At 47.9% G+C, this 13,529-nt stretch overlaps 1 protein-coding gene across 4 annotated transcripts in view; it reads left to right on the plus strand.

Annotated features, from left to right (window-relative positions):
- Positions 1-13,529, plus strand: part of SLC66A2 (solute carrier family 66 member 2) — a 41,465-nt gene that overhangs the window by 16,621 nt on the left and 11,315 nt on the right. For all 4 annotated transcript variants that reach the window (XM_024984314.2, XM_024984315.2, XM_024984316.2 and 1 more), the window contains 1 exon segment: positions 10,717-10,933. In XM_024984314.2, coding sequence (XP_024840082.1) covers positions 10,717-10,933 — 217 coding nt within the window.

The raw sequence follows: 13,529 nt of genomic DNA on the forward strand, positions 1-13,529 counted from the left end.
TCTGCTCTCTGTCCTCCCATCTGCCCTAACCTCCCCCTGTTCCTTCTTTATTACTTTCTTTTGTATTAAGTAAACACTTTTAGGGTAATATTTTAATTCCTTTTGTAAGCCTTAAATATATATATACACACATATGTGTATATAATAGTATACTACATTGTATCACGTTATGTTATTTGCTTGGTGTTTGACTCGAACATCAAAGTTTATGATATGCATCTTACCAAAATCTACTTTAAATTTATACTAACTTGATTTTTAATCAATTAAAAGAGAAAAAGAGAAGAAATATGCACTTTTACTGCCTTTTACCTACATGATCACCATTACCTATACTTTTTGTTTTTCTCAAGTGGATTATAATTACTGCCTGAGGTCCCTTTCTTTCAGAATGAATAATTTATTTTTAGTATTCCCTATAAGATGGGTCTGCTAACAAGAAATTCTCCCAGATCTTTTTTATATGGAAATGTCTTTGTTTTGCCCTTTTTTAAAAAATGTTTTGCGGGAATTCCCTGGTGGTCCAGTGGTTAGGACTCTGCTCTCACTGCCTAGGGTCTGGAACCTGGGTTCAGTTCTTAATCAAGGAGCTAAGATCTCATAAGCTGTATGGCCAGGAAAAAAAAAGTTTTGCTGAATGTAAGAATTTTGGTTGACAGGGCTTTTTTTTTTGGCTGCATTTCAAATGTGTTTTTCATTTTCTCTTGCTAATTTCTCTTTCAGCCATGCCACGTGACTTAACAGGATCTTGGTTCCCTAATCAGGGATTAAACCTGAGCCCTCGGCAGTGAGAGTGTGGAGTCCTACTGGACTACCACTGGACTGCCAGGGAAGTCCTTCTCTTGCTGATTTCAAGAGTTTCTCCTTTGGCATTCAGCAGGTTGACTATGATATGTGAGGGTGTGGATCCCTTTGCGTTCTCCTTTTTGGAATTTGTTAAGCTGCTTGGGTGTGCAGATTGATATTTTCATCATATCTGGGGTTTTCAGTCATCATGTCTTTGGCTGTCTTCCTCTCCTTCTCCCCTCCTCTCCTCCTATGTACATGTCACATACTTGTGCACTGACTGCTGTCCCATGTGTCTCTGAGGTCTTGTTCAGTTTTCGGAATTCTGTTTTCTCGTTCTGATTGCATGATCTTTATCAATCTGCCCTCAAGTTTGCTGATTCTTCTGCCAGCTCAGTTCTGCTGTTGTGCACCAAGATTGTGTCTTTTGACCTCAGTTTCTGGACTTTGCAATTCCAGAATTTTCATTTGGTTCTTTTTAGTAATTTCTGCCTCTTTATTGATATTCTCTGTTTGATGAGACATTGTCAGTATACTTCCTTTAATTCTGATTTACAAAACATTTATTTATTTGTGGCTGCACAGGCTCTTCGTTGCTGTGTGCGGGCTTCACACTGCGGTGGCTTGTCTAGTTCTGAAGTGCAGACTCAGCAGTTGTGCATGGGCTTAGTTGCTTTGTGGCACGTGGGATCTTCCCTGATCAGGGATTGAACCCGTGTCCTGTGCATTGGCAGGCCAGTTCTTATTCACTGAACCACCAGGGAAGCCTTTCCTTCCATTCTTTATGTGTGGTTTCCTTTAATTTTTTTAAAAATCAAACGTTTTGAAGTTTTTTCTTCAGACCGAAACTTCAGAAGTTTCAGACTGCTTTGAAGTCTTTTCTGCCAAATCTAATGGTTCTTCTGTCTCTTAAAAAGTAATTTGTTTCCTTTTTTTCCTTCTCTGTATGGGCCACTTGCCATACTTTGTTGAAAACTGGCTATTTTAGATAAAATACTGTAGCAACTCCAGATACCGGCCCCACTGTGCTTAGGGGTTTGTTTTACTAGTCTCTGTGTTTAGTGACCTGGCCTAAGGGTACCAGGAGCTGACCTTGACTCTCCTTTGTCCCCCTGTTAAGCTTCTGGGGAGGGGTGGGGTCTGACACTCTGATCAGTAGCTGCTTGCTGTGTTGATTTTGACAACAGCCTCAGGCACGTGGGGACCCATCCCATCCCCGCTGCTGGAGTTCCTGCCCCCGGGCTCGTGCCACTGTGTCCGCGGTCGCTCGCGCGTTCCCGGAAGCGGCAGGGCGGGCCGGCCACACGGGGGCGCGCGGGCCACGTGGCCTGGATCTAGGGCCCCTTGCGCGGACCCGGGTGTCCGCAGTTAACTGGGTCTCGGCCTGATGGGCGGGGCGGGCGCGAGGATAGGCGGCGGCTGCGGCCCGGCCGGGGCGGCCGTACCCCACCCCCCGGAGGCGGGAGGCGTGCGGGTCTGACCTACAGCCTGCCCGGCGACAGCAACCAGGCCTCCGCATCCGCCCCGCCTCCGGCCGGCCCACGCCGACCCCAGACCCTTTCTCTTTGTGATGTGTCCTCACGATCTGAGAGCTGAAGCTGTCCACTGAGACTGGCCAAGGGGTTGTGAGTTTTTAAAAGTTGGCTCCGCGGAGCTGCGCTTTCCTGCAGCAGAGCCCACGTAGGGGAGCCCTCCGGGCCGTCCCTGGGGGCACAGGGGCCCAGGCCAGCCGCGCGCATCCTCACTGGACCCTGGGCCTGGGGCAGGTCACCGTCGCTGACCCGGGGTGCCCACTCATTCGCTGGTCCTGGTTTTCTCTGGCGAGGAAAGCGGCAGGCCGAGCGCAGCATCCCCAGGTGGCGGCGGCTGGAGCTGCTGCTGGAATTGCTCTGATCCAGGGCAGGAAGGGCAGTCACCCTCTCTTGAGGCCGCTGCTCTCTCCGGCATCATCGATGGCCGATCTATACCCTTTGAGACCAAATCTCTTACATAGTCGTTTGGAGAATAAAAATACAATTCGATAGGAAATCAAGTCCTTCTTGCCACTAGGACACAAGCTCCTGGTGCAGATTCTTCAGATAGCAAATGGCTTCTTAACTCAGAAGTGATTGGACTGAGCAGGGAAGGAATGGCTTTGTGGATCCAGGGAGCCTCAGACCTTCCGCCAGCCAGGTGGGGATTTCTCCACGTTTACATAATTGGGAAGCTTCAGGGATGTGTTGGTCACCACCAGGCATCTTTAGCGGCAGCTCAGGGGCAGGCGAGCTGGGTGGATTGGAGGCCCTGTGCTGATTGACTGGCCCCCATGTGGGCCTGGGACCTTCTTTCAGCTCTGAGTGCCTTGCCATCCAGACTTGCCCTTTGGGGCCACTGACTGGAAACCACATCCGGGGAGAAAGCACATCCCGCTTGAGCTGGGGGCTTGCCAGGGGAGTGAGGGGAGGTGATTTGTATTAACACCTCAGCTCTCGTGGGCATCCTCCTGTCGGCGTTCTGCCTGCGTCCCTGTTCTCCAAGCACCATCCGCTCACGCACAGAGTGGGATGCAGCGGCCCAGGAGGAAGGTGTCACCTGAGTGGCTCTGTTTCAGGAGTAGGGTGCCAGCCCGCCCCTGTGCCTGGTCTAGAATCAGTTTTGAGAGGGGGTCCAGACCATTCTTTCTTAGCTTATTTTAAAAATTATTAACAAAAAAATCTTTGACGTAGGAATCCCTAAAGAAGTATAAGAAATTCTTGATTCTTCTGATTACAGATCAGCGATCTATACATTTTATTAAGCATCTTCTGTGTTCTTCTAACTTTTTCTGACTAAACTCTGCAAGTCTCACTTCATGCTTTCTGTATCTACCCAGTGTTATCCTCAGCCGACATTTTTCTTTATGTAATTTCCTGCTTTTTTCTCCCTGCTGCTTGTTTTAACTCACCACATCAGTTACAGTTAATGGGTAGAAGGGTCATTAAATGTCTTTTAAATTGTCCAGGATTCAAATGACAGCACCTCAAACTTAAAGTTTGAAAGAACTTTTTTTATCTTCAGTATTAGAGAATATATTCTCTAAAGTGAATATGTATGTCTGTATACAATTTGAAAGTGCACAGTTCATTGGTTTTTAGTACTTTCACGGTGTTGTGCGGTGACCACCACCATCTCATTACAGAATATTTCCATCAGCCCAAAACAGACCCCACACTGCCCAGTTGCCTTACCCCAAGCCCTGGTAACCACTGATCTGCTTTCTGTCTCTGTTTTGCTTATTCTGGACACGTCATGTGAGGGAATAATACAGACTTTTGTGTCTGAATTCTTTCATTGAGCATGTATTTTCAAGATTCATCCAGGTGGTAGCCTGTGTTAGTACTTAATTCCTTTTTAAGGCTGAGTAATATTCCACTGTGTGGCTGGACCACATTTTGTTTATCCATGTGTCCAGTGATGGACATTTGGGTTGTTTCTTGTTTTGAATAGTCCTGCTGTGAATAATCATGGGAAGTTTTCACGTGAACAAGAAGGTTTTCAGTTCTCTGGGATATTTACATAGGAATAGAGTTGCTGGGCTGTGTGCTAACTCCACGTTTCATCATTTGAGGAACTGCGGGACTGCCTTTTAAAGTGGCTGCACCATTTTAAATTCCTATCAGCTGTGTGTGAAGTTCCCAGTTTCTCCACATCCTCATCAAGACTTTCTATTTTCCTTTTCACTTTTGCCATCGTAGTAACTGTGAAGTGATATCTCATTATGGTTTTGACTTGAGTTCCTTACAACTCGTGATGTTGAGCATCTTTTCATGTGCTTGTTGGCTATTTGTGTGTCTTTAGAGAAATATTTATCTGGGTCCTTATCATTTTTTAATTGTGTTGTTTGTCTTATTGTTGTGAATCATATATATTCAAAAGGAATGTGTACTTCTTCTCCCCCGGGAGTTGTAAGTGGTGCTCGTTTTGTAGACTGTCGGGCTTCGGTGTCCTGCGGAGCCTCTCTTGGCCCTGTCCTCTCCGAGGGACCGGGACCTGTGTGTCTTCCCCGTAGCAGCGCTCATGCTTCCTCTCCCAGCCTCTCTGTACCGGCCGTGGTTGGATGACTCAGGTCCTCAGGAGCCCGTGGGTGCGGCCCCCCAGGGTTGCCTGGTCCTTGGCCCGTGCACTGAGGATGTGTTGAGAGCATGTCCCTTGGGGGTGTCCTTAGCTACCTGCAAGTCCAGGAGGCAGAGAGGTGGACGGTCTCCAGCAGTGTTCCCTCCCGGCTCTGTGACCTGGAAGAAGCCCGTCCGGAGGCAGTGGGGGCTCTGTCGCGGGGTGTGGAGGCCCTCAAGGATGCTGGTGGTGGCCACTGCCCCGGGCTGTGACGGGGCAGGGTTGGGATGCTGGCAGTTCCCTCGTGTGAGGACACAGGGCCCGTCCTTGCACCTGAGGGAGCCCGAGTGGCAGAGATGGTCAGGGAGACCCGGGAGGGCCTTAACCAGGAAGCTGGCCCCTTCTTTGCCCCAGAGAACTGGCAGATAAAGCCGCGCCAGGTCTCATCCAGCCCACGTGCAGCTCTCGAGACTTAGCCATGAGGTGGGCTTCCCAAAGACAGAGGGCCTGTCCCCCTGCCCTTGCTCCTCAGGCCCCTCTGAACTCCCTGTCCACTCAAGCAGCTCTGTTTCCTTTTAGCAGCTTTACTGAGGTCTGATCAGCATGCAGTGAGTGCATCAAAGTGTGAAGCTCTGGTCAGATTGGGCCTGTGTACAACCTTCGCCCAGACCAAGACAGTGAACATGCTGGTCATCCCACAGTTTTCCTCTTTGTGACTCCCCGCCTCCCCCAAATACTAATCTGCTTTCCGTCACCATTCATTTGCATTTACTAGAATTTGACACATTTACTGGAATTTTACCAGAATTTGGAACCATCCAGTATATACTGTTTTGCCTGGTTTCTTTCACTGAGCATAATTATTTTGAAATTTGTCCAAGGTGTAGAGTGTATCAACAGTTTGTTCCTTTTTATTGTTGAGTTATGTGGTTATATTACAAGTTTTCTGTTTATTAACTGGTTGATGGATATTTGGATCATTTCCAGTTTGTGACTGTTACAAATGAAACTGTGAATGAACTCTCGCGTTCAGGTCTTACATGAACATGTGCTTTCTTTTCTCTTGGGTATATACCTAGCAGTGGACTGGCTGGATCGTATGGTAAGTGTATATTTAATTTTTAACGAAATTGTTGCACTGTCTTCCCAAGTGCTGTACCATTTTGCATTCCCACCAGCAGTGTGTGAATTCCAGTTGCTTTGCATCCTCATCAATACTTTGTATAGACCTTTTTAAAAAAATTTTTTTTTCCATTCAAATAGGCGTGTGGTAGCATTTCATCGTTGTCTTACTTTGCGTTTCACGAATGACGTCACATCTTTTCACGTGCTTGTTTGTCATCCTTAGAATCTTCATTGGTGAAGTATCCAGGTCTTCTGTCCCTTTAAAAGTTGTTCTTATTGAGTTGTGAGTTTTTAATGTTTTGGATACAGGTCCTTTCATCAGATACATGGTTTGCAGTATCTTCTCCCTGTCTGTGCTTTGTCTTTTCATTCTTTTAGTAATTTCTTCTGACAAGCCAAAGTTTTTAATTCTTTATGAAGCCCAGCTTATTAGTTTGTTCTGTTGTTGATTGTGCTTTTGGTGTCAGATCTGAGGCATCTTTGTCAAACGCAAGGCCACAAAGGTTTCTCCCTGTTTTTTTCCTGGTAGTTTTAGGTTTTACATTTAGATCTGTGATCTGATTACCTGTGAGTTACTTTTGTTTCTGGTGTGAGGTATGGATTCAGCTTTACTGCTTTTGTGTATGGATGTCCAAAGACTGTCTTTTTTCCCCACTAAATCACCTATGCATCTCTGTCAGAAGTCGGCTCTCTCTGTGTGGGTCCGTTTCTGGACTCTGTTCTGATGAATTGATTTATTTCTTGGTTCCTGTGCCAGCACCACACTGTCCTAATTACTGGCTTGGTACTGAGGCTGGGATCAGGTAGTGTTAGTCCTCCAGCTTTGTTCTCTGTTCTGTGTGCTTTGCCTTTCCATGTGGATCTTAGGGTCAATTTGTCACTTTCTACATTAAGCATGCTAGGACTTTGGTTGGAGTTATCTTGTATCTATAATCTGGGGAGACTAGTCATCATTATGCTTGTGCAGAGGGTGTTACCACAGCCACCCTGGGGCTGCTGTCCTTAGAAAGGCCTGCTTCCCCAGCAGGCCCCTGAGTGATGTCCGGGAACTCGGATTTTGGGAGACTTCCCATTGTTCCCAGAATTGGCAAGAGGTGCTGTCTGTGCTTCAGTTGTCTGGACACCTGCTGTCCTTCTGGAACTCTGGAATTTCACTGTGTTAAGCAGAGGGTGTCACGTGACCAGCCCCCGGTAAAAACTCTGGGCACTGAGGCCTTGATGAGCTCCCCTGGTCGCTGTCCGTTGCTGGAGGATCAAGCTCATCCGAGGGAGAGGCTCCTGGAAGCCACAGCTGGAGTCCTCTGGGCGCTGCCCACCTGCCTTTCCGTTCTTTGGCTTGGCTATGTGTCCTGTGGCCGTGTGTCACAGCTGGGACTACGCTGGCACGCTGGGTGAGTCCCCCTGAAGATCACCGGACCGGGGGCTGGTCTTGGAGGCTCCGAGATGACAGCGTTGAGACTTCCAGCATAGGAGCTCCATAGGCTCTCCTCTTACTTGTGTCTTCTTTGGTTTCCCTCAGCAGTGTTTTGTAGTTTTCAGTGTACCCATCTTGCACGTTGTCAGATTTGTCCCTAAGTATTTCGTATTTTTTATGGTATCGTGTAAGGTATTGCTTTTTAAACTTAGTTTCTGATTGTTCACTGCTAGTATGCAGAATGCAATTTACTTTTATAAGTTGCTCTGACAGCCTGCAATCTTGCCATGCTCATTTGTTCGTTCTCGTTGGCTTTACTGGGTCCCTTATATATTTGATAAGAAGATCATGTCATCTGTGAATACGGATTGTTTTACTTCTTCCTCTCCCCCCTTTTCTTGCCTGATTGCTCTGGATGGCGCCTCTAGCACAGTGTTGATTAAAAGTGATGAGAGCAAACTTGCTTGATTTGGTCCTGATCTTAGCGAAACGCATATGTCTGTTTATACCCTGCCCACCTTAGAGTAATTGTTAGACGGTTAACTTACATGTGCTAAAACCCCTGCTACATTGTCCTTCTTTGTTTAAGTAGTCCCTGGTCTTGTGTGTGTGTGGTGTGTATGTGTGCTAGTTGCTCAGTCATGTTCGACTTTTTGCAACCCCATTGACTGTAGCCCACCAGGCTCCTCTCTCATGGGATTTCCCAGGCCAGAATACTGGAGTGGGTTGCCATTCCCTTCTTCTCTATGCAGGGGATCTTCTCTATGCAGGGATCAAACCCAGGTCTCCTGTATTGCAGGAGGATTCTTTACCACCTGAGCCACCAGGGGAGCCTTATCTATTAATAAGATTTAAATGATAAGAAAAAAGTCACATATATTCACCCACTTAGTTACCATTTACAATGGTCAGTTTTGATCAGATGTCAGACATTGTGAATTTAGTTTACTGGATATTTTTGTGGGCTTTAGACCTTCTTGAGATTAGTTCTGGGAAATGCAGCTGGTCATCTGTGGGGCTCTTGGTCTTCTTGATCTCATCACACTTTGCCATCCTCTCTTGTCTCGGATATGTGATAAATATTGTTAAAATGCATGTGAAGGTTCTTTCTCCTTCCTCCCATGTTTCACTGATGTATCCTTTTGGAAGGGGCCAGACGCTCCCAGGTGCTGGTATGTTTTTCTGGAACGTCAGAAACAGTGGTCCACAGTGGAGCTCCTGAAAGAGACGTTTCTCTGCCTGAGATACGGCAGGGATAGGCTTTGGAAAGTGGGAGTCGACTGTGACTTGTCCTCTTTCCCCCTGACCAACTCTGATCCCGCCTCCTCATGCCCTTTCCTGCCCTCAGGGAGCTCTGTCTGCACCTCTGGAGGGCACGCAGCGGTCACCAAGTGATGCTGGCCTTGGAGGCACAAACCGGCCTCCTGAATCTTGTTTTTTGAGTGCTGTTTGTCAAACGAGTGTTGAATTGGGCAGGTTTACTCCTTTACTGGAATTCATGCGATGCTTATTGATGATGATGTCTCATTACAATCATTAGGACCCTTTGAGAAAATACCCTTGAGTTATTCATTCAAACCGTGTCTATTTGGTCCCTTGTGACCTAACCGTAGACCTGTAGGCAGGTTGCATAACTGTTTCTAGGCCCCCTGCCCCCACTCAGAGGCGGGGCCTGGTGATGCTGTGGGACCACACCCATGTCCCCTCCTGGCCCCTCCTGCCTCCCCCTGCTCCTCCTGCCCTCTCGCCTGGGCTGCCAGCTGGTTCCTGGGTGTGGTCCTCCAGCAGGCCTGTGCTTAAGCTGCAGAAGGCGAATGATGGTTCCGCGTTGGAGTCGGGTTTACTGCTGGTGGTTGAGGTGACCACACCGTCGTCACAGCTGCAGCAGTGGGTGCTCAGGTGGTCAGACTGTTGGGTGATCATCTGAGAGCTGTGATGCCTGAGTATCGTCTGGAGTGTGGATTCTGACCCACATAGTTGAAGGTCTATAAACCTGAACGGCAGGAATTAGGCTCATTACTGCAGCTCATCACAATTAGTCACCGTAAAAAGATCCATGTTCTTGTCGCTTAGGTTCTTGCATTGTGTGTGCCTATTTACTCATGTCTAACTCTTTGCCACCCCATGGACTGTAGCCCACCAGGCTCCTCTGTCCATGGGATTCTCCAGGCAAGAACACTGGAGTGGGTTGCCATGCCCTTCTCCAGGGGATCGTCCCATCGAACCCGAGTCTCCTGCATTGTAGGCAGCTTCTTTACCACTGAGCCACTGGGGTTGCCCCTCTTGAAGTGAATTATTTGGCTCTAATCTTTTGGAGGAGGCAGGTCCCTGAGCATTGAGTCCTGGGAGGCTGGCACATGCAGTGCATCCTGCCAGCACTAGGTTCCTCCTGCGTGGCCTGGCTTGCCCGCTCAGGGCCCTCGCGGGTGCCAGGCTGATGGAAGGAGGCTGCTCCGTCTGTCGTGCTGGGGGCAGAAAGTGGGTGAGGGTTCATCTGACTATATGTTTCAGGAGGAATTCTTTAAATTTATCTGAGGCTGTGTTTTTTGTCACAAATGAGTTTAGTTACATAAAACACAATTTTGTATCTTCTTTGTGTAAACATAGATCTTTTTGCACACTTGGCAAATGGCAGCCATGTAACTGAGCTCTTTGGCAGGTGGCGGCCAAGGTCTGGGCACCTCGCGCTCCCAGGGACGCCCTCTCCCCACTCCCCCGTCTTAACCCCACTATTTGGTTTCCGTGTTCCCCTGCGTGTCTGTCACGGTGGACTCAGGGAGGGGTCCTGTCCTCAGTGTTCATTGAGGGGAGGGGCTCGACAGGGTTCTGGTGCCGCTGAGCACCACGGGGTGACCTCTGACCTTTGCTGGGCCCGTTTCTGGCATTTGTGTGGATGAATTTTTTGGCTAAAACAGCTTTGCTGAACCTGCCTGTGACACAGTGGGACAGGGACCAGCAGACTGGAGACAGTGACGGCCTGAAGGGAACCAGCAAGAGAGGGGACGTGGTCACGTGGGCCCCGCAGCCTGCCGGAGCTGCGGTGAAGCCCCGGGGCCCTCCCTGGAGGGCGGGCGGACATGTGTGACGTGAGGCTCTTCTCTGGGCACCGTTCACCGTCCAGGCTTGCGCCGACGTCCTGGACTGGGGGCAGATATTTGTTCAAGTACCTGAGTAGTCTCAGTCACATCCTCCTCACGCTGGCCTCGCCCTCCTCACTCGCATCCTCCTCATGCTGACCTCGCCCTCCTCACTCGCATCCTCCTCAAGCTGGCCTCGCCCTCGACCCCGCCCCCGGTTCACGTCTGTTTCTTTTGCCCTAGACTTCGACCCCCACCACTTCTGGCACTGGAGCAGCTTTGCGGACTACGTGCAGTGTGTCCTGGCCTTCACTGGCGTGGCGGGCTACATCACCTACCTGTCCATTGACTCGGCCCTCTTTGTGGAGACCCTGGGCTTCCTGGCCGTGCTGACCGAGGCTATGCTGGGTGTGCCGCAGCTCTACCGCAACCACCGCCACCAGTCCACGGAGGGCATGAGGTAGGGGCAGAAATCAGATGTTCAGGTATGGCTGCTTGGTGGTCAGTTCTGCTAGGAAAGCTGCCAGTTCATGAGCAGTTTCGGTTTGCTCAATGGTCTCCTGATCTCTTGGTGTGCAAGCAGGTGAGTTTGTGTTCAGCAGGTGAGGGGAGGCCAAGAGCCTCCTGTGAAGCAGCTCACCGCGAGCCATGGATGGGGTGGGGGTCCACGGATGTTTCCAGAAGGCGGAAGGTTCAAGCCCTTTGATGCAGGAGATAACACAGCAGCTCCTTCCACTTGGCACCACCAGGAACAGGTCCAGGCACTCCCCGGTGAAGCAAAAACAGTTTATTTGCAATAACATCAGAAAGTGTAAAGTGCTTAGGAATTAACTTAACCAAGGAGGAGAAAGACCCATACAGTGAAAACTGCAGAGACACTGCCTCTCACTCATTCAAATGGTGACCGTCAGAAGAACAGCAAGCGTTGGTGAGGATGTGCAAAAATTGGAATTCTTGTGTTCTGTTCATGGAAAGCAAAATGGTGCAGCTTCCGTGGCAAACAGTGTAGAATTTCCTCAAAATATTAAAAATAGAACTACTATGTGCTAAGTCGTTTCAGTCATGTCTGACTCTTTGTGACCCCATGGACAGTAGCCCACCAGGCTCCTCTGTCCATGGGATTCTCAAGGCAAGAATACTGGAGTGGGTTGCTATGCCCTCCTCCAGGGGATCTTCCCGACCAGGAATTGAACTGGAGTTTCTTATGTCTCCTGCATGTGACCCAGCAATTCTGCTTCTGGCTGTATAACCAAGAGAATTGAAAGCATGGTCTTAAACAGATATTGTAAGCCCATGTTCATAACAGAGCAACAACCCAAGTGTCCATCAGTGGTTGAATGGATAAGCAAAACGTGGTCCGTCCGTACAGTGGAAAAGTAATCAGTCTTAACAGGAAGGACATTCTGACACGGGTTCCAGTAGGGAAATTTGAGGACATGATGCTCAGTGGAATAAGCCAATCACAAAAGACAAATACTATGTGATTCCACTTATATGAGCTTAGAGTCGTTAGGTTCATAGAAGATACTATGGCAGAAAGTGAAGAGGAACTCAAAAGCCTCTTGATGATGAAAGTGAAAGAGGAGAGTGAAAAAGTTGGCTTAAAGCTCAACATTCAGAAAACGAAGATCATGGCATCTGGTCCCATCACTTCATGGGAACTAGATGGGGAAACAGTGGAAACAGTGTCAGACTTTATTTTGGGGGGCTCCAAAATCACTGCAGATGGTGACTGCAGCCATGAAATTAAAAGACGCTTACTCCTTGGGAGAAAAGTTATGACCAACCTAGATGGCATATTCAAAAGCAGAGACATTACTTTGCCAACAAAGGTCCGTCTAATCAAGGCTATGGTTTTTCCAGTAGTTAGGTATGGATGTGAGAGTTGGACTGTGAAGAAGGCTGAGCACTGAAGAATTGATGCTTTTGAACTGTGGTGTTGGAGAAAACTCTTGAGAATCCCTTGGATAGCAAGGAGATCCAACCAGTCCATTCTGAAGGAGATCAGCCCTGGGATTTCTTTGGAAGGAATGATGCTAAAGCTGAAACTCCAGTACTTTGGCCACCTCATGCGAAGAGTTGACTCATTGGAAAAGACTCTGATGCTGGGAGGGATTGGGGGCAGGAGAAGAGGACGACAGAGGATGAGATGGCTGGATGGCATCACCAACTCAATGGACGTGAGTTTGAGTGAACTCCGGGAGTTGGTGATGGACAGGGAGGCTTGGCATGCTGTGATTCGTGGGGTTGCAAAGAGTCTGACACGACTGAGCGACTGAACTGAACTGAACCATGGTGGTTGCCAGGGGCTGGAGGAGGGGAGAAGGGGGAGTTAATATTTAGTGGTTATTTATCTATAGTGCTTTTGAGTGAGTGTCTCTCTGTACAGATTTTTTAGTGACTTGTCTAAGTAGTATATTATGCGTATAGAACTTATCACATAATTGTGTCATCATTTTAGCACTTTGGATGCAGGGTAGAAACTTTACCTCCCTTGATGATATATTTAATACATTATATATTATATACATAAAATGTTCCTCTCCACTTATGATTTTCTTAACTATTTCTCTATTCATATTTAGAACATCAGATAATGTTATAATTTTTGCTTCAATCAGCATAATGCACAAAATTGAAGAGGAATAGGAAAGTGTATTGTATTTACCTTTATTTTTGCTTATGATATTCTGTCTTCCTTCCTACTCCAATATTCCTTTTCTTGTTTTTTTTTCCCCCTTGTTTTGAGAAATTTCTGAAACCAGCCTTTAAGGGTATCAGGTGGTGGCCGTTTTTTTCACTTTTCCCTCACCTGAGAATGTCTCGATACCCTTTCATCTGAAGGATGTTTCTGCTGATGTAGGATCTGGTTTGATAGTTCTTTTCTTTTAGACCTTGAAAAATGTGCCATTTCCTTCTGGTCTCCATGGCTTCTGATGAGAAAGCCATTGTCGTTTTATTGTTTTTCCCTATTGTTGTTTAGTCACTAAGTCGGGTCCAACTCTGCGACCCCATGGACTGCAGCACGCCAGGCTTCCCTGCTCTTCATTGTCTCC

Source organism: Bos taurus, chromosome 24, assembly GCF_002263795.3.
Source record: "Bos taurus isolate L1 Dominette 01449 registration number 42190680 breed Hereford chromosome 24, ARS-UCD2.0, whole genome shotgun sequence".
Classification (NCBI taxonomy): Eukaryota; Metazoa; Chordata; class Mammalia; order Artiodactyla; family Bovidae; genus Bos; species Bos taurus.